At 44.6% G+C, this 20,120-nt stretch overlaps 1 protein-coding gene across 1 annotated transcript in view; it reads right to left on the bottom strand.

Moving 5' to 3' along the window:
- Positions 1 to 1,206: 1,206 nt before the first annotated feature.
- Positions 1,207 to 20,120, bottom strand: part of LOC135898175 (uncharacterized) — a 28,626-nt gene continuing 9,712 nt past the window's right edge. The window contains exons 6-7 of the mRNA XM_065426986.2: positions 11,196 to 11,369; positions 1,207 to 8,604 (exon numbers count right to left, since the gene is read on the bottom strand). Of these exons, the coding sequence (XP_065283058.1) occupies positions 8,284 to 8,604; positions 11,196 to 11,369 (495 nt within the window). The 3' untranslated portion in view covers positions 1,207 to 8,283. The remainder of the gene's footprint in view (positions 8,605 to 11,195; positions 11,370 to 20,120) is intronic.

The raw sequence follows: 20,120 nt of genomic DNA, 5'->3' as shown, positions 1-20,120 counted from the left end.
GCAATCTCCTTGAATAAAGCAACATAAAGCCCTCTGCATCTAACAGCATGTGTTCATAGGCCAGGTTTTTTAACGAACCGTGTTCCTTTCTTTTTGAACTTCGTCATTGCTTCGAATGTACCTCGCAGCTCAAACGCTGCCATGTTGCTGTTATTGCTGGCATCGCCACTCACAAATGGCAGTAGCTATTTGGCTTCAAGGCAGCTATGCCATTACTTGTTCACGTGGCGAATAGTGACACAACGAAATAAGAAGAGAACAAGTCTTTAAAACCATGCAGATTGCGCCCATATTGAGCAACAGAAAACTGCATCGAGAGTTTTTCATATTGGTCTACAATTTTCTCATGGACACTTTTCATCTAATTATAATATTTGAAAAGTTGATTAATTAATGAAGACTAATTATGTAATTAGGTGGAATGCAAAAAATAATCTGAGTATCTCCAAGCGACAGCAAATAACGTTACCTTGGTTCTGTCCAGCTACGTGGCATTTGCATATTTTTAAATCTTGGTGCATGATAGTTGGGACACCCTGTATGTGAACATGCAAACACTACAATCGCACTTGCCTATTCCCGATAGGTCATGTGGCAGTGCACTTAGAGCACAGGCTGTGGCTCAGTTTCTAAGTACCCTAGTACTGAACAATTTGTTGCCAGGTGTGCAGATTTTCGTAAGTTGCAAGTAAATTTGAAATGTCCTGTTACAAGAGCATACAAAAGACATTACTAAATGACATGAACACACTGCAAATGAATGACAGTTTCTGTAACAAAATTTATTCAACATGAGAAGGCCATCATACATTGGATAGACAAGAGGCCCTGTAACATTTCTTGAACATAGTACAAAAATCTGCCCAGTCATTAGGACGACGCTATTGTCACAGCAAGTGAATAAAACCTGCCATTTATGCTAGACGACAATCGCAAACGTTTCTGGAAATTACATCTTAGTAGACAAACAGAATTTCATTATGTGATAGTAATGGCTGCACTGTACTTGATCAAATCGTCAATATTCTAAATACTATGTTATGCTCTGTCTTAACCCGCGAATCCTCTGAGAACCTACCTTCATTCCCATTATCTGTGCGTCCCCTCATGAGCTGTATCACCGTTTGATAAAATGGTTTTGCTAACATCATTGACAAACTAAAATATTCATCAGCTGGAATGGTATAAACACTAAAGTACTCAAGATCACCAGACAAGTAACAAGTTTTATTTCATAGTTCAGCAATCACCTCAATACAGGATTGGTTCCAGCAGACTGGTGGATGGGAAGGTCCTTCCTGTGTTCAGGAAAGGTAACCGGTCATCACCAAACAATTATCGTCCCCTATCCATCACCAGTTTATGCTGCAAAGTAATGGAGCATATCTTGTATGCTGTAGTAGTGTGTTTTCTGTCTACTAAAAACTTTTTTTTTTTCCCTAATCAGCATGGATTTCATCTCGGCCACTGTTATGAAACCCCAACTTACTCACTCCCTTCATGAAATTCGCCTTCCAGAGGTCTGTTCCTCTACATACAACACAAGATAAGACTGGAACGACCTTCCTACCCACATTGCTATGCTAACAGGCTGCACCAAGTTTAAAACAACCATAGAGAGTCATTACTTAACATGTTAACTGAGAACCATTGCCCTTTTTTGTTTTCCCTCACCCTTCATGTGACATCTCTCCGGGATCCTTGAAGTATGAATAAATAAGTGACTGTACATGTTACAAGAAGCCTACAGCTTCAACTGAAAAGACCACCTGCACTTTTCTCACTTATTGAAATCACCGCCCCTTTTTGAATTTATTGCGACATTCCAAGAATGAATGCTATTGGCCACATTCATTTAGGCATTACTCAGTGCCTCTGGTGAGAGCATAAACGTCTTCCAACGACGATGCTATTGGTTGGTGCTATGCTCTCCATTTTCTGGCCGACCTCTCTACATTTTGCAGTCATTAAACTACTACTTCTTCTGCCAAATAACAGTAATAAATGTCTTCTTTTTTATTTTTCGTATTTTAACATACTATAAAGCATCACTTGGGCTATGAGAGATGCCGCAATGGAGGGCCCTGTATTACTTTTGACCACTTGGGGTTCTTTAACATGAACTTAAACCTGAATACATGGCTGTTCTTGCAGTTTGCCTCCACCGAAATGCAGCTGCTGTGGCTACATTTCGACCCATGACGTCGTGCTCAGGAGCAGAACGCCATAGTCACTGAGCCACCCCAGTGATTTCTAATTTGTTGTAGTGCTGGCACAACAACACGAACATAAAGCCACATGAGATTACACACAGCGCTGTGCATTGTCTTGCACTGCTATATCTGTGTAGTGTCTGTGCTGCAAAAAAAAAAAAAAAATTGGGCAACAACCTACCAACAAACCTATATAGCTACCCTCATTCATTGTGGTGGTTATGTCTGTCATAAGTGACAGACAATGTCTGAGCAAGGAATGTCTACAGGGCCTCCAGCGTCATCCCTTGCTTAACTATTTTTCACATCAATCTTAAATTTAATTCTGGGGATTTAATTTATTTCTGGGTGCCAAAACCATGACGTGATCATGAGGCACACAGTAGCAGGGGACTCTGGATTTTAGAACGACAGAAAGCTGAGCTTGATGGCAAGGATTCATTATGCAAAAAAGAGGTGAGGGGTGCAGACAAGACATAAGAGTAGAGAAGTGGACAACACGAACGCCGACTATCAACTGAAGGGAGCACTGAGGCGAAAGAAGACACAAAACTCATCAGCGCAAGCTCATTGTGTCCGCCTCACCTCTTTTTTGTATAATGACTCTGGATTAATTTTACTACTGGGTTTTCCTTAACATTCATGCCATCTCCATCTTCCTGTGTATCAGGTAGTGTCTGTAGTCTTAAAAAGTAGACTAAAGGACGACATTAACGCATTTCTGACCTTTTCAATGAAGATGGTTGGCTCAATTTATGCTGCCTCCTCCACAGTAGACAATGAAATTTCTAGTGTTTGTATTTTATTTTTCAGTGCGTCAGTGTGTGTGCATTTGGTGTGTTTGTGTGCATTCATGTTCCAGTTATGTACCTGCCAGCGCTGTCATACCACTGTTCCCAACACTGGTATTTTTTAATAGCAGGAAGCTTTAAGCACATGTTTGAGCTATGCTTCTGCCCACAGCCGAGTGAAATAAAGTTGTAAGTGTAGCTTGTTGACAGTCAAATTGAGCAGCACTAATGACATACTTGATTCAAAATGGGCAAGAATGTGCTACCAGCAGCTGCAGCAAGGCCTGACAAAACAAAACATCTCACCACTGATGAGACAGTGGCATCATCTTGTGGCAGGAAATAATATCTGCGTGCATATACCTAAGGACTGTGAGATGACTGGATGAAGCATTATGGCCATTGTGTCACATCAGCGAGTGACAGGGCTCCCAATGCAATCGGAACAGAAAAAAAAAAAAACTAAGCAAGAACTTCTCATTCGGAAAAACGCTTTTGGGTGATATGCAGTAATGTTGACTTACTTATTGCTTTTTTTTTTAAAAAGGTACTGCACACTCTCCTAGCTAAACTTGCAAATTACAAAGGAACTGTGTTTGACAGATATAGGCTAAATAGCGCACGGATATAGGTACACCATAACAAATTGCAAAGGACATGCTGATACACAGCAGCTTCTAAGTGAAGGTCTTGCTGATAAATTACACAAAAGTTTGGAGTGGTACCTTGCCTAAAATGGGTGACATGTCACTCTGGTCCACTAAGCTAATTTCAGGCAAGAAATGAGAGGCAAGTGGGACATCACAAAGCAACACGTAAGCCAACAGAGGTGCCACAATTGAGCATCTGGATTAATTTGGGCACCTGGGGTTCTTTAATGTGCCCCCACATGTAAGCACACAAGCATTTCTGGATTTTGCCCCGTCATAGTGCGGCTGCTGTAGTAGAGATTCAAACCTGGGACATTGTGCTCAGCAGCAAAATGGTATGTCAGTGAGAAATGGTGAACTGTTCAGCAACCGTAGCTGGGATCTGTAAGGTGAGGCATTCGTCTAAGCAAACCTACCGAAGCCAGCTAGCTTCTTTTACGAGCTTATCTCAAAAAGCACAACCCAGGCATGCCATTACAGTTTGCCTGGAAAACTCTTGTGTGTGTATAGATGCTTCACCCCTCCGCAACTACATGAAGCATCTTTCTAATAACATTTCTACTCTAGACATGCATCACCGAGTCTAGACGACATATGCTACCTTACGTTGGTCCACCTTGCTTTTAGTGCTGCGGAGGATGTAGACTGTAGTGGTCTTTGCCAGAACTGCAACTGCTATATATGCCTGGAGGTTGTCAAAATATTACTTCAACACTCATAATGGTCGTAGAGCAGTAGCAGTAACACTAAAGAATTAGTTGGCATGCATATTTCTTCTAAAGCCATCATCACCTTAACTGCAAAGCTGGTTACCACTATTATTACCATAGTAGAAGTGACCCTAAAGAAGCTGCAGTGGGCAACCCAATTTTGCCACAGAGTAGTGGGGCTCGCACCAACGTGGTCTACTGCCTCGTGAGCTCCGTCCTGCGGCTTAGTATTATATATCAAGCACAGTTCCTAAGATTGACTCCTCAACAGTAGGACAAACTAGGAGGTTATCAACAGAAGTGCCATGAGAGCAATTACGGTCCTTCCTCATCTAACACCTATACCAATGCTGCAAAAGCATGCACAGCTTAACACCATTTCTGAGCTCATTGAGCAGCGACAGCAAGCAAGAAAGCTTAAAAGATGCCACATAATAACAGTTGTGGCACTCCGGTCCCAGTTTTATGGAGATTGTGCCATCATCAAGAATTTGGACAATCTTCCACAATGGAACTATACATCACTAGCCAATAACAAGACGACAAAGCTCCACCAGCAGGTTCAACCAATTGCAACGACTAAAACGACTGTACTTATGGGACGATGTGCGACGTGCACAGATGTGGCAGTTAGCTCAAAAGGAGGACAAGTAGCCTTCTCAAGTCCGATGCACCCCAAGATCCAACCCACTCGCAACTACATTTTTCAGACCCCTTATTACTTGGGCTGCAGGCTATACATGATGCAGTAGAAATCCTTGTTAACTTGTCTAACATCAACAAAGCCCAAATCTATACTGACAGGCTCAGTGCACTTAAGAATCTCAAACAAGTAACGAAAACATTGTGTATTTATGAGCAGGTACACAAAATTCACAATTCTACCCATGTGAACATAAATGCCTATTGGCTGCAGGCACATGGTCATGACAACAACGACCTTGAGGACCGTATTGCTCACTCTTTCTCAACACCCGTAACTCCTCCTCTTTTCCTTTACTGTGTCTGCTGCTCTGTTTTCATTGCCCAAAAACTCATCCTTCGATGTGAGATGCGTGCCTTCATTGCTCCGCGTGTCTGCTCCCTTCCCCACAATCTATCTTGGGTGGAGGAAGTCTCTCTCTGGAGACTTTAGGCCATTACTTGCGATTGGGGTCAACCATAAGAGGACATCATCCAGTGGCCTAAGTGGGCCGATCCTGCGTCTGCAGCGGATGCCCGCCTCCTACTATGAACATGCTCTAGACAATTGGTGAAAGTGTACTGAAAGGTGCAAAACTGAACAGCGATCAAGCTGAAGACTATGAAAGATGGATTATGGACAACACATTTTATAAGTCACTGCTGCAGTATCTCTATGAAGCAGGCATGCATGCTTATATTTAGTTTCATACTGGTATAAGCCACGTGGTGACCCAAGTGGAAAAAAAAGATGTTGGTGTGGGAACCAAAAACCGATTTTAATGAAAGCAAAAACATGCATCCATATTATATATATATAAAAAAATTGGAGAACACTTAAACTTCGCCTTCAGGAGTGGAACGCGATAGCGTTATCACACCCCGTTCGCACCGCCCACTCATTTGCTCGGCATGCTCTTTGCACTCACTAATCACACGGTGAGCGCCGAGCAACGCAGCATTGGGCGCGGCAACGAAACGTGCACCTGAGCAGGCGGAATGAAACAAAGAACTCAGTGTCTCGGAGGGAGAAACCATCTACGCGAGCCAAACGTCGTGATCGGCATGGACAGCCGGGCCGCGACACGCCATGAAGGCAGACGTGATCATGGGGCTGATGCTTCGATGGGATCGTCCCCTATCTCGCTTGGGAGCACCATGCAGACGCATGACTTCTCGCCAGCAGCACGACATACATCGCAGAGGATGCTTTCCCACCAGACGCACTACAGCGCAGCGATCACGTCAGAGGCGCCCCGCATCAGACTCTGCACCTAGGAATCGCGCTGTAAGTGGAAAGAGGAGCCGTGTCGCCTAAACACAAGGATTCGAGTGACACACAGTGGAAGTTGGAAGGGGAGAGAGCGAGAAAGCTTATTAAACACTAGGGTATTGGGTCATCCTCGCACTGATCCCCGCACGGCCCCAATGCGCTCAAACGAGACGAAAGGGAGAAGCGGGCGAGTGGCGCGCCACCTGTTGAAGCAGCGCCGTACATTGCGAGGAGGGGGTCTTCTGTGTTTGCCGCAAGATGGCTCTGCGTGTGCGCCAAGCGCAGAAGAAATGTAGCGGAAACGTACTTTGCTACTCATTTAACTGCGACTTCTGTAATTTACATGCTCATAATTACCGATACACACCGCAGTATAACTTTCTGTGGCACGTTTATAAGGCAACACCGCATTCAGTAGAGGCACTTTTGTCCCACACTGAACCATCAAACTCATGGCTGAGTGGTAGCGTCTCCGTCTCACACTCCGGAGGCCCTGGTTCGATTCCCACCCAGCCCATCTTGCAAGTTGTTTTTATTTATGAATTGCCTCCCGCCATTTTTTGCTCACGGCCAACGCCGCTGACGACACCGGCTTTCCGGCGACACGAGCTCCTTAACGCTGTCGCGTTAAAAATGACTACTACAATAACTAGGCTAGTGACCATATATTACATACATACATGCACTTTAAACATGAAGTTGGAAAGCCTATACATAACAGGCTATTAACGCATAACTTCGTTGCCACTGTTTAACAATGGCAGGAAGCTAGGAATATTTTGTCAATGGGACAATGTTTAAGCACCGTACCAAATGTGTCATAAGATGTAGACGAGATGGCGCTCCAGCATACCTCCCTCCAAGCTCTCATTTAAGAATAGTCCATACAGACATGTTCATTTTCAAAAGAGCTGTACTCTGATAACCAGTTTGTTCATTGGGTTTGGTACCAAAAAAGCAACACTGATGTTAAAGTGAAGCTTTATTTAGGTACCCTACAAAGTTTGTTCAGTAGTGGCTGTCTGGCACCTCTCAAGCACAGTGCACAGAGTGCCACCCAACACATACAAAAAAACTCAAGCATCAATGCGTTAATCACAACAAGCAATGCTTTTACATGCAAGTGTCCATGAATAATTACATCGTACAAATTTGAGCAGTGGTAAGACAAGACCACCAGAGATGGCTATAGGCAGACCTCTAATGAAGTGCAAAGCTGAAGGAGAACATTGGCACCATGCAGCAAACAATGTCGCACCAGTGTCAGGCAAGAACATTCACACAAATGCTTTGAGAGGTTCGAGTTCTAAAAATTATGGGGTTTTACGTGCAAAACGGCGTAGTGGAGCACTCCGGAAATTTCAACCACCTGGGGTTCTTTAACTTGCACCTAAATCTAAGTACACGGGTGTTTCGCATTTTGTCCCCATCGAAATTCGGCCGCCGTGGCCGGGATTCGATCCCGCAAACTCGTGCTCAGCAGCCTAACACCATAGCCACTGAGTAACCATGGCGGGTGGGTTTGAGTTCTCATGGTTCTGACACGGGCATTGGACTTGCAGATTTTTTTTTTTATAAAAGGCACTTTCATGGAAGAATATGGATTGATTTTGAGCACCTGGGATTACTTATGCACTACCAAAGTGTACTGCATGGGCAGTTTGGCATCCCACACCTATAAAGAAGGGGGCTGCCACAATTGGGAATCGAACTCGTGACCCCAATAGAGAGGAAATAGTTGCAGCTTTGCTGCAAGAAAAGCATACTGCATATGAACGTGTAACAGTAGTTCTGAATAAGTAATCGAACAAAATGCACTTTCTCGTCACAGTGGAATGAAAAAACACTCCCCTGGTTGCTCAAACCATGACAGCAGGAACCTGCATGCTGCCGACTTGTCCCATCACAGTATAAGAACACGCTTCGCTTCCACTGTTGTCCCGACGACACAACTGCCTCTTAAGTTCAGGAGCCTCTCCTTTCACTAGCTGGCCTTAGCTTGTAACAGGCATGCATGGTTTTCACTAGCTGAGCTAAGTCCTTCTTGCACAGAACCTTAGATTTGGAGAAAATGTGGTGGCGGCGGACATCCTTGTACTCCACGTCAGGCGTGCGCACCGGGAACAGCATGTAGTACAGGCAAGAGCTTGAGACAAGCCGGTGAAGAGACAATGAGTACATTTCACGTGTAAGCATGCTGTCCGCAGAGTTTAGGTCGTTTGTGCGCCGTGCATGCTCGTAATGTTCCAGGTAAGCTCTTGAGACTAACGGCACAATGGCCTTCACCTGTCAAAAAAAGAAAGAGAACACCCTTGAATCAACAGCTGCCAGTAAATCCCAAGTTCTGCTACCCTACCACTCCGCTGTAAGTGTAAAATTTTACAGGGCTACATGCTTATTAAGTCTGTGAGAATTACTGAGAGAAGAAAAGGAAAAAAAAAAGAACATCCTTCTCAGACGTGTGCCAATCTGATAACTGTTAGATAAAAGAAAATGAAGCTGTATAAGTGAGTTCTCGCACCCTTCAGAACTACAGTTGACTTCCATTAATTCGATGCTGACAGGACCAGCGAAATTGATCAAATTATCTGGCAGGTGGAATTGAACAAGATGCTAAAAAAACATGAAAACACACCGCTCTTTCATTTGGCAGTATTTGCCGTATTCTCACACACCCCCAAATCAAATGTGCACCCACTTTCTATGTGTCCAAAGTAGAAAACTAACATAAAGATAATGTTAACACACGTAAACAAAGTATACATCTAACATGCACTCGATTTCTAGGAAAAACAAAAACAAAACATAGAAAGGGTCTAATATCTGTTACAAAGTGGCGTCCAGTTTCCTAAAGTTAGCTTTGCCGCACTACAGCTGTGCTATGCGGCAAAGCCTAAAATGCCACAAACGCAGTTTTTCACTTCTTCATGGAGGGGGGGGGGGGGGCGTGCTGTAATCAGACGGCTGTACGCTACTGTTTTCGCTTGAAAATTTTTCTAAGAGAGGCCAAAAATAAGCATTTTCAATGGGAAATGATGTCTTCAGTGTATTCACTGTCTGCTATGCTCAGTTGAGATGGACGTTGCCAGCAAAGGGGTCGCTATTGGGATCACCATAGGGGGACAAGTGCATGCAGACTGACTAGTCATTTTAATTCTCAGGCGAAGGCCAATTTTAGGATTGAAATAACGAAAGTTTGGGGCCAATAGAAAGGCATGGGTGCTGGCCGGAACCTTTGGTAAGTATTGAATTAACCAAAAAATATAAAAAACCGAAGTCATGGCTGGCTGCTCTTAGTGAAGGCTCCACACAGGCAACATTCCAGCACAATGGAGTCAGCTTTCACCAGTGCAGCCATACAAACTCCTATACTCGGAGACACCTTGTCTTGGCTATGAAGTGAAGGCTATAGAACCAAAATGTACCTCTTTGACCGCTGCTGGAAGTAGTCTTGGAGTTTTGTTCACATTTTCTTATATGGGAAATAGAAATCTATTTCATTTTTTTTACAGCAGCTGATTTGAAACATTCACGTGTCACCTATTGGTATTTTACTGTATTTTTAGTTTGCCCTTTCGAGTTTTCACACACCTGATACCATAACGTGCTTTACACAGTCCTCAAATGCAAAATTGCAGCCACATATTCTGGTGAGTGTTTGTTGCTTGCTGTCCTGCCAATCAACTACCCTAAGAGGCTGTAGACTAACTTCAGTAACAAAAGACTGTTAAACACACAAAACAAGAGTTTGCAGTGTCTATGCAGAAACAAGGTGAACCCATCTTGAAATCGCACTGTCAGCACGTCAAACAAGTGAGTCAGCTGAGTGTGGCACCGGCTCTACCAACACCAGCATCGGATGCGCGTCGGTAACAGACGCCGAGGTCATATGGCTGCTTGAGTGCTTCGATGAAGGTGTGTGGCGAATGTGTGTGGCATGAAGATGGGTGTGGCGGCTTGCATTTAAAATGTGGGCTTTGGTGCAGAAATATTAAGTGGAAAGCGGAAGGGACAGAAGGAGCACCAACCTGCAACTGAATTTATTATATAGAAACACCCATATATTTATACAAACAGGATTGACATGAGCACAACCATCCGGTGCACTACACGCATAAAAAGATACAGCATTATTTCCGTGCAAACTGACAAAACATGCCACCAAGACTAAAAATTACAAATCACCATTGCAAATATAAAAATTGGTACTCGTTATTCAGAACTGCAAATGTTTACTCAAGAAATAACACACGAAAGAATCCACCTTGCATTGTTTTGTGTGTTATTTGGTGAGTAACCATACGCAAAAATGCGTGAGAAATTTTATTTTGAAAGAAGAAGAAAACTATTCAGTAATGCATATAGTCCGAGCCATCTCAGTTTGTCTCAGCTAAGACAGTAGAAGAAAGGCCTGACACCAGTTAGATGAGGCACATCCTACACAAGTGAAGGCTGTAAGTGAAGTAAATGACAGAGTGGCTTCGCTTAAGATTCTCATAATGCCTTACCAGTGGCTCCTTGATGGCAAGCACCACTTTCTAAAGTCATACATTGTAGTGTCAGCCAATTGTAGCAGCTGGCAGCGTGAGTGCGGTCTCTAGGCACAGTATTAGATGAGTCAAGTAGAATCATTAAGCAGCACAATTTTGATATGGCTCAGCAAAATAAGTAATGAATTGGAATCATGCTGCAAGAGTCTTCATGCTTTCTACATTACAGGCAGCCTTCTCTGCCTCCTCCGTTAGAAAAAAAAAAGAAAATATCTTGACCTTTGCAGATAGTCTGCAAGTAGAATGCAGCAGGCAGGTGCATCCAGTGCTGTGAACACAAAATGAAGCACAAAAGGGAACCTTATGTAATGCAAAAATTTCACAAACCTTTTGAATTATATCCTCAATCAGTGTGGGATCCGTATGAATAGCAGGCAGGATCTCAGCCTGTGTGAGGACATAGCACTCATGTTCGGTTTCCAAGGTCTTGGCCAGATCTTGAGCCAGATCAATGTCCTCTTCGACATGGCACACAAGGACTGTCAATTTGTCAAGCTTCGTCTGCAACAGAAGTAAAAGGGGAAAAAAAGATATAGCTGGCGTTGGCAAGATATGTACTGTCCACTTCTTGGCCTACTCCTCGTGAGTATATGGCATATTATTAAAATAATAATATCATCATCGTAATAAACACAAAGACATGCTTTTTGGCTGATCCCCTCTGTTGGTGTGTGCCAAGCACAGGAAAAGCATCACACACTCGTGCACGCGAAGAACGTTAAACAAGACACTTATTTCATTTCAGCTTACCTAAAAAGAAGAAGAAAAAGAAAGGAATGCTAATACAGTCGAGCCCACTTATAATTATACCGGTTTTAACAATATATCGGTTATACCAATGAGAAGCTGCTGCACCATCAAATTTTGTATGTTTTTTATGGTGAAATAACTTGCTTACTGCAATGCCCCCATGCCACATTATCGGTTATAACCATGAAGTCTGGCTTCTGGGTGTCCATGCTGAAAGGTATTGAAATGTGAAATCCTTAAAAAAAAAAAAGAAATCATTCCACTGCACACTTCCCACTACCCCAATGGCCGCAGTGCACTCATACAATATAGTACCTGTTTTCCAGCCTACTCGGCACCTCTAGCCTAGTGGGCTTCGCTCCTGTCTCTCTCCCACCCCTCCAAACATGGGCTGCACCCATAGCTCTATGCTGCAGCACCCTCCGAAACACAAATGGACTGCGCCAACTTGGCTGACAGCACTGCTCCCAGATTGTTTGCTGGTCCGCTGGCCCCTCATTCTGTGCAGTTCTGCCAATGGAGTAAGTTGCACATGCTCGTCTTTGTTGGTTGCGTCAATGTTGTTCCTGGTCATGCAGTTCCTCCACCTCATGTGACTTGCCATCGAAACGGAAGATGGCTGATCCGCCCGCTGATCATCGGTAATGCACAAGGTTGCCGGTGTAAAGAAAGTGCACTGGTATAGATTTGAAATGAAATGCAGTATCGCGAATGACTACAAAGACAGTAAAAAAAGTGTGCGGCTTGGTGAAGAAGTATGGACTATCACACCCGACCGTGTCGACAATTATCCACTCGGCAGAGAGGTTAGACAAGAAAAGCTGCTCACTGGACAACCGGCACAAACACTTTCAACAAGGTGCCTATAAGGAGGTGGCAGTGGTTCTCTATGTGCCTATAAGGAGGTGGAAGTGGTTCTCTATGAGTTGTTTCTCGGTGCCCATGCCATGAACTTGCCCATCACCGGGCCAATTTTGGCTACAAAGGAAAAGCAGTTTGCCCTACTCCTCAACAATGTGGACTTCCAGCCAGGTGGTGGCTGGTACAGTGCTTTAAAGAGAGACACACAATTGTTTACAAAGCTGTCATTGGCAAGGGAGCTTTGCTTGATGCGGAGGCGAAGCAGAAGTGGGTGGAGAAAATGCTGCCTGGCATCCTCCACAACTATGATACCAATGTATATAGTGACGATGAAACAGGACTGTTCTTCCAAATGTTGCCATCCAAGATGTATGCACTCAAAGAAGACACAAATAAGGGCAGCAAAAACAGCAGGCTGCGCCTTACTGCGCTTTTGTGCACCAACTTGGATGGGAGCGGCAAATGCCCTGCATTTGTCATTGGGAAATCAAAAATTCCCAGCCATTTCCGCGGTGCTGGCAGGATACCAGTGGGCTACCGTCACAACCACAAGGCATAGACAATACACAAACTTTTTCATGAGTGGCTCTTGGAGTTTGATCGACGTATCGAGTTATCTAAGAGGAAGGTGGCATGCATTCTAGATAATTGTAGTGCCCACCAGTCTATGTCTAAGCTCTCAAGTGTAGAAGTTTTTTTCCTGCGCCTAACATGACGGCAGGCTTCGAGCCCATAGACGCCAACGTAATCACCAATTATAAAGTCCTGTGTCGTTGCTGCATCCTGAACAAGTTAGTCCTGTTGATTGACATGGCCACGTGGACAAGCAGGGAGTGACCAGACTTGGAAATCAATCTATTAATGGCTGTGCAGTTTATCTTTGGTGCGTGATCCAAAGTAAGTGCTTCTATGTTGCGGAAATGCTTTAGGAAAGCATGGTTTGTCCGAGGCAGCAGTGACCTTTATGAAGCCTGCGAATCTTCCATCAAAAGTGATACCTGAATTTTGGTCTGCAGTTGACGAGGGTGCTTCAGGACTCGAAGAGTTTCTACATGCGAATGACACATTATCAACATCAGAAATTCTAACCAATGAGGCGATCTCGTGAACGTGCTTCCATCGGATAGCGACAACGATGGCAGCGATGGCGTGGTAGGGCAGGCTGCCTCAACATTGTCCTCACAGGAGGCCCTGCAGATGATTCAGTCCCTCCAGGGCTTGTGGAGCACCTGGATGCCTTGGAGAAAGGTGTTGGCAAGCTTTGAGTAAAGCAAGCAAGGCTGACAGACATGGGGTTTTCTTGTGCAAGACACTAAGAAGTATGTGGCGAGATGATTGTGGTGATCTCACCCGAGTGTTTCTTCTGGATTTCTCGAGCTGAGAGGCTGCCACAGCAACCTTCTTGCATGTTTTAAAAGGCCCCCTTTGGGGCCACCAAAGCAATACCTTCACAGAGCTTGCATGTCACTTGCCCTCCGTGACCCCTCTTTGCAGTTGTTAAACTGCAGTGCCAGTCTTGACGCCGACAGCCACGGCTTGTTACATATGATTGGAGCGTGCAGGAAGCAAAGTTATACAGTTAAACGAGTCAATACAATCAGCAGCCGGATGGAGGAAGGTGGTAGGGAAGGGCACCCGCCATTCCACCATTATAGTTTTCTCACGACAGCTCTGCCATCCCCCCAGCTTCCTTTTTTCATGCAACCTGGTTATAACAATTATCGGTTTAACAATGGAATTTTTGTGGCACTTGCATATTGTTATAAGTGGTCTTGACTGTAACAGTCTTTTCAACACTCGAATCATGGCCAATCCGCAGAGTAGGTTGCAACATTTCACTAAGCAGCAAGAACAAGAATTCTTAAGCTTAAAACGCAGTCTATGTGCTAATCAACGGAAGTAGAGCAATGGCAACAACCAGGAAAAGTTTAAAGGGGCCCTGAACCACTTTTTATCAAAGCCGAGAAATGCATTTCCAGTTAACATAGACTATTTCAGAAATACCTTGCCATGAAAAGTATTTTAATGCCTACAGCAGCAGCAGAGTTATCGGCAATCAAAGGTGTCATATTGCCACATCCTATATGGTCGCCGATAATAAGTAAAAAGCTGTCCGATAGGCTGAGAAAAGTGAAGATGCCGTGGACCGGGCCCAACATCAAAACTGCTGGTGGCCAGTTGATGACGCTAATTGCAAAATGCACAGCAAGGATAGTAATCCCCGATGAAACCTTTGTCGCCACCCTGGTCATTCTCTTTGAGTGTTGTAAGGAACTTATATTGGGGATGGATGTCTTAAGAGAGTACCGTGCAGTGATTAATGTCCGTGACCTCCTCGTCACATTTTCTACGAGCTCAGACGACGTCGACCCCGCGGAACACCAGCGACCCTGCTTACGTATCGCCGACGACGATGTCATGCTTTCGCCGCGAAGCTGTTCCCTCCTACCTGTAATCTGCGACAACTTGAACACCGGGACTGGCATCGCTGAACACATCGACGCACTGGTACTGAGTCAAGGGGTTTCCATCACCAGGGCCGTAATTAACGTACACGACGGACATGCTGAACTCCTGCTGACGAATTTCACCAGGGAACGTTGACACATTGTTAAAGGCACGGCTGTTGCTTGCTTCGACGAATTTACTTCAATACAGGACTGCCTCTCAGTGGAGCACGCGACGGCCACCGTGGTTATGCCTGCCCCTATAGTTGGTATCAGCCCCACCTTATCGCCCGTGGAACGCAACAGCCTTCTTGAGCTCATCAATGAGTTTAAGAGCTGCTTCTCATCCACTTCACGAGTTAGCCAGACGCCGCTCACTAAGCACCGTATTGTCCTCGAAGCCGACACCAGACCAATTCGGCAGAATCCTTATCGTGTAGCACCTAAAGACCGCGAGGCAATACAAACACAAATGAAGACCATGCTTGAGGACGGAGTTCTTCGGCCTTCTAAGAGTCCTTGGGCATCGCCTGTCGTATTGGTGAAAAAGACGGACGGTAGCCTGCGCTTTTGCGTCGACTATCGAAAACTCAACCAAATCACAAAGAAAGACGTTTATCCGCTACCGCGTATCAACGATTCACTGGGCAGGCTATGATGCGCACATTACTTTTCGTCAATGGACTTGAAAAGCGGCTACTGACAAATAGAAGTTGATGAGAGAGACCATGAGAAGACCGCTTGTGACTAAGTGGTACCACTTGTCACAGTGGCTTGCGACCATTTTGCGACTAAGTGGCACCACTCACCGAAAGACCACGGCTTATCATCCCCAAACCAATGGGCTGACCGAACGTTTGAATAAGACTCTGGCAGACATGATGAGTATGTACATCGACGTCGACCACAGGAACTGGGACGAGATTTTAGCATATGTTACATTTGCATATAACACGGCTCGCCAGGATACAACACGCGTGGCACCTTTCAACCTCGTTTACGGCCGGGAAGTGACAACAATGTTGGACGCAATGCTGCCACACAAGTGCGGTGACGACGAGACTGGTGCCGAGGAATTTACGCAATGCGCAGAGGAAGCCAGGCAGCTTGCGCATTTGCGAATCAAAGATCAACAGGAATACGATGCCCGACACTACAATCTTCGACACAGACCCGTCACATACAACGTCGATGACCAGGTGTGGGTCTGGACTCCTATTCGTCGGCGGGGGCTGTCTGAGAAGCTCCTGCGAGGATACTTCGGCCCTTACACAGTTCTGCGCCGCATCAGCGATGTGAATTATGAAGTTGTTCCTGACAGTCATAACTGCTCCAAACGCCGGCGGCATCTGCCCGAGGTTGTGCACGTGCTTCGTATGAAGCCACACTTTTCCTCATGACCTCAACTTAGCATCGTCTGTGCACAGCCTTCGGAGATCAGTGCATCGGGACGATGCCTTTTTCTCCAAAGGAGGGGCAAATTCCACATCCTATATGGTCGCCACGAGTATGTGCCAGGCGATGAGAATGACGCTGAAGTAGCGTGCGAGTAGAACAGAGACGACAACGACGTCGCGTTGACTGCTCTCATAAAGTGCTTTTACATGTCCTCGACATCGGCTTTCCCGTCTCCTACTAGGCTGTGACAATATGATCCCCTTCGTGGTGCTTCCGTTCCTTCTTCAATGCCTTGCACTGCGAAGGCTACAGCAGAGCAGGGCATGCCCGCAATGGTCTGCCTACTGAACGTGGTACTGCCGTGGTACAGGTTCACTGGAAGACGTGCTAAGCAATATAATTTTCGATTCACTAGGCCTTACTACGTTGCAGAAGCCTTTTGAATTATTTATAAGCATGTTCGGGAGGATACATAGCACTGAAAAGTGAAAATTTAGTAGTGTTTATCGCAGATGAGTAGGCCACAGCAGATTCATTGTAGGCAGACCATTCAGCCTGGTTTTGTGTCCACTTAACTGTGTGAAGAAGACATTTTTTTTTCTCTTAGGCGTTTCAAAAGTTTAGTATACCAAGAAGCATTGTTATTCGAGAAAATGCACAAGATAACTGGTAGACAAGATCGTGAATTTTTCTTTTGTATATACTATTCCAGTTAGTACCCAGTGAGTGCTCGCTTACATCAAGCAGGAAAGGATCAAGAAAAAGAGCAAGTTCGTTGTCGATGGCGGTGAAGCTGCCATTTTTATAGTCATGAATGGTTTTAAGACTGTTATGCAATAGTAGAATTGTCAGGCTAATGGAAAAATGCAAGACATTGTGATCGCTCAAGCGGGTGAGTGTGTAACGTTAGATATATATGTTGATGACGTCAGAACAAGATCTAAAAGAGATGACGTGGTGCCTGTTAGGACTGTACGAGAAGTAACAACCTTGTTCAAGTTGAATGAAATCTGTACATATGTTGATATATATGCATTCGTTTCTGTGGAAGTCGAAATTAATGAAGGACACATGCCTGACCAGGAGACGTTGGGGAAATTAAATTTGCCCACAAAAAAGATTGCTGCTCCGGGAAAAAACCCTTACCTGGCAGAAACAATCATACATACTATCACAAAAGGTCGGGGCAGATGATGGTGCTCAGTAACAAGCACAGATTTCAACCTTCTTGAGATTTACAGGGATGAAGCACCAAGCACATTCAATGACACACGTTATGGCTACAGGGAAACAGTCAAAACATTCATAAACAGCAACTAAAAAAGCACCTTCTAGTGTGTTAGCGTGATCAGCACAGTAAACATATTTACAGTGGAAAAACTCAACAAAATAAAGGAATTAATAAATAATGTAGCTAAATCGTGTAGCCTGTACACTGTAATGTACAGTCAACAGCAAAAATTTACGGGATGCGGTTTCCCCTTGAAATGGGAATTACTGCACTGTTAAGTCATGACACTTCGTATTCAATGAATCACTGTGTAGGTGGCGAAGGCTACTACATGCTGGAGCATTTAACTCCAGGCTGTGTGACCATGCTTCGCGAGAATTCGGCTTCTTGGCAGATCCTGCATCCCGTAAACTTTTGCGGTTGACTGTACATGCCCAATATATCACATTCATTCAGCAGATGCTGCAAATTATTGTAGAGCAAATGCAGACCATTCATGGAATGTCAAGTCAGAATGTTACAGAGTTCCTACACCTTGACTCATGGGTGAAACAATATTTCTGAATTCATAATTTCAGTGAACATCCAAGTTTCTTTGCTTTGGGCTCAGGTTAGCTTATACCAGTACAAAAATAGCTAAACCTTAATATACTACACTGTATTTCTTGAACAAGTATGACGTAGCCTCGTAATAAGACATGTTTGCAATTACCTGTAGGATTCTTAAATTTTGAGTTTGCAAAAACCAAACAGATGTCTGTCACATTTATTACAAATGAAATTTCAATCTGCAGCGCAGCACTAGCCGTAAATTAATTCATGCACTAAAATCACGCAACAGTAACACTAGTCTTTTGATACTTTTTTAACTTCTCTGCCCCATGATGGGAGAGCTTCATACGCTGCCGCCAGTGACCACATGGTGGCACCGCCAGTTCAGAAGGGTACCGAGCAAGCGGTGCAGCAGCTGGCAGGTGTGGTGCTTGCGTAACTTTTGCAACGGCTTACAGCACTCCTTCTGCCTTTTAGCATGTGCACAGAAGCTCGACTAGTCCTCAGGAGCTTGAAGAACGATGTCGACCTGTCGTGCGCTGCAGTGTCATTCTGGCTACAGAGGGACGGACGAAACAAGCTGCCAGCTTTAGTGAAATCGACCATTGAAAGAAAACACCATAGAGAGGAAAAAAACAAAGAAAGGAAAGGTAAGGAAAAGAGAAACACGATGCAAGATATGATTACAGTGAAACCTTGTTAAACTGTAGTTGGATGGAGCTCAGAAAACATAATGAACGGTAGTACTGCTCAACTGAAATGGCAAGAGATTGCCCACTTACCTGTCAAAAATGGAACTACGACAGAGTGAGATGAAAGGGCAGGAAACATGCAGTATTTATTCACTTCACGTGAAAAAAGTATGTTATTTTCATTTGATGCCGCAGTGGGGTAGCAGTGACGACGGCGGCCTCAAACTCGCTCAAGCTACGAGCCAGCTTTTCCACCAGCTCCCTCTTATCGCCGAACACCCGCATGAGGCTGACGTAACTTGCAGCATCTGCCACTGTTGGGCTTGAATCACCCGTGCTGTCACTTTCCATGTTGTTTTCATCACAGTCATTAGGCGACCCTTCAGCAATAACAGAGGCATTGATGGCGAAAATTCGAATCTCGAAAAGTCGAACTTTGTAGCCAACATAGTTTCACGGTCACAGCAGCATTGCCAACCAACTTCTCTTTCACAGAGAATTTTTTCAAAATCTATTTCGGAGGCAACAATGCATCGGGCTTTGTGAGCTCATGCTCTGTCCAGGCGAGTGTCGCCTAGCATTGGAGGTGCGTCTCTTCCTTCTTTCTATGCAAGCCTCTTTCTTTCTTGCTTCTTTCTGTGGCTGTACTATAGCTGTCCGCGTGGAGAAGTGTAACCAGCAGGGATGCCACATGGTCGCACTTTTCACGTTCTGGACGATGTTTGTTTATGCGCGCTTGCACTCTGCAATAGTTCAGGTGTCTGCCTTAAGTGAGACAGTTGCGGTATCCGCGGAAAGGAATGTGAAAACAAACAAACAAGAAATGTTGCACTTTGAAGCAACACGGAGCTTCTTTTTTGTCAGTAGTTTTCCAAGCGTCAGTGTCTGCTTTGTGCATGTCACTCTTACTGTACCGCACTTCAGTGGTGTGTGGCTGCAGAATTTATGGAAAATAGCAACAGCATGGGCCGAGAGCCAAGTGATATTTGCATTGAGAGTTCAAACAGTGAAAACTTACGAATTGATGGGTTGATGGGCGGAATGGTTAATTTTGGGGCTTTTACTATAACAACATTTCCGAACAACAAACAATTTTCGGCAGTCCTGTGCGATTTGTTATGTTGATATTTGAAGGTATAGTGGTAGCTCTGTAAGTACTGTTCATGACCTATAGAAGGAGGTTGTGATATCCCTATGCCGATACATTTGTTTGCCTCTTTGCAAATGGACAAGTGACAGCCCCCACAATACTGCAGCGTGCCTTGCTCAGTTATGTAAGTATCCAGCCGGCATTGATGTTTTCAAAGAAAGCTACACACTC

This window comes from Dermacentor albipictus, chromosome 3, assembly GCF_038994185.2.
Source record: "Dermacentor albipictus isolate Rhodes 1998 colony chromosome 3, USDA_Dalb.pri_finalv2, whole genome shotgun sequence".
In the NCBI taxonomy this organism is placed as follows: Eukaryota; Metazoa; Arthropoda; class Arachnida; order Ixodida; family Ixodidae; genus Dermacentor; species Dermacentor albipictus.
The sequence above is the reverse complement of the archived record's forward strand: the minus strand, read 5'-3'. Positions and strand labels throughout refer to the sequence as shown.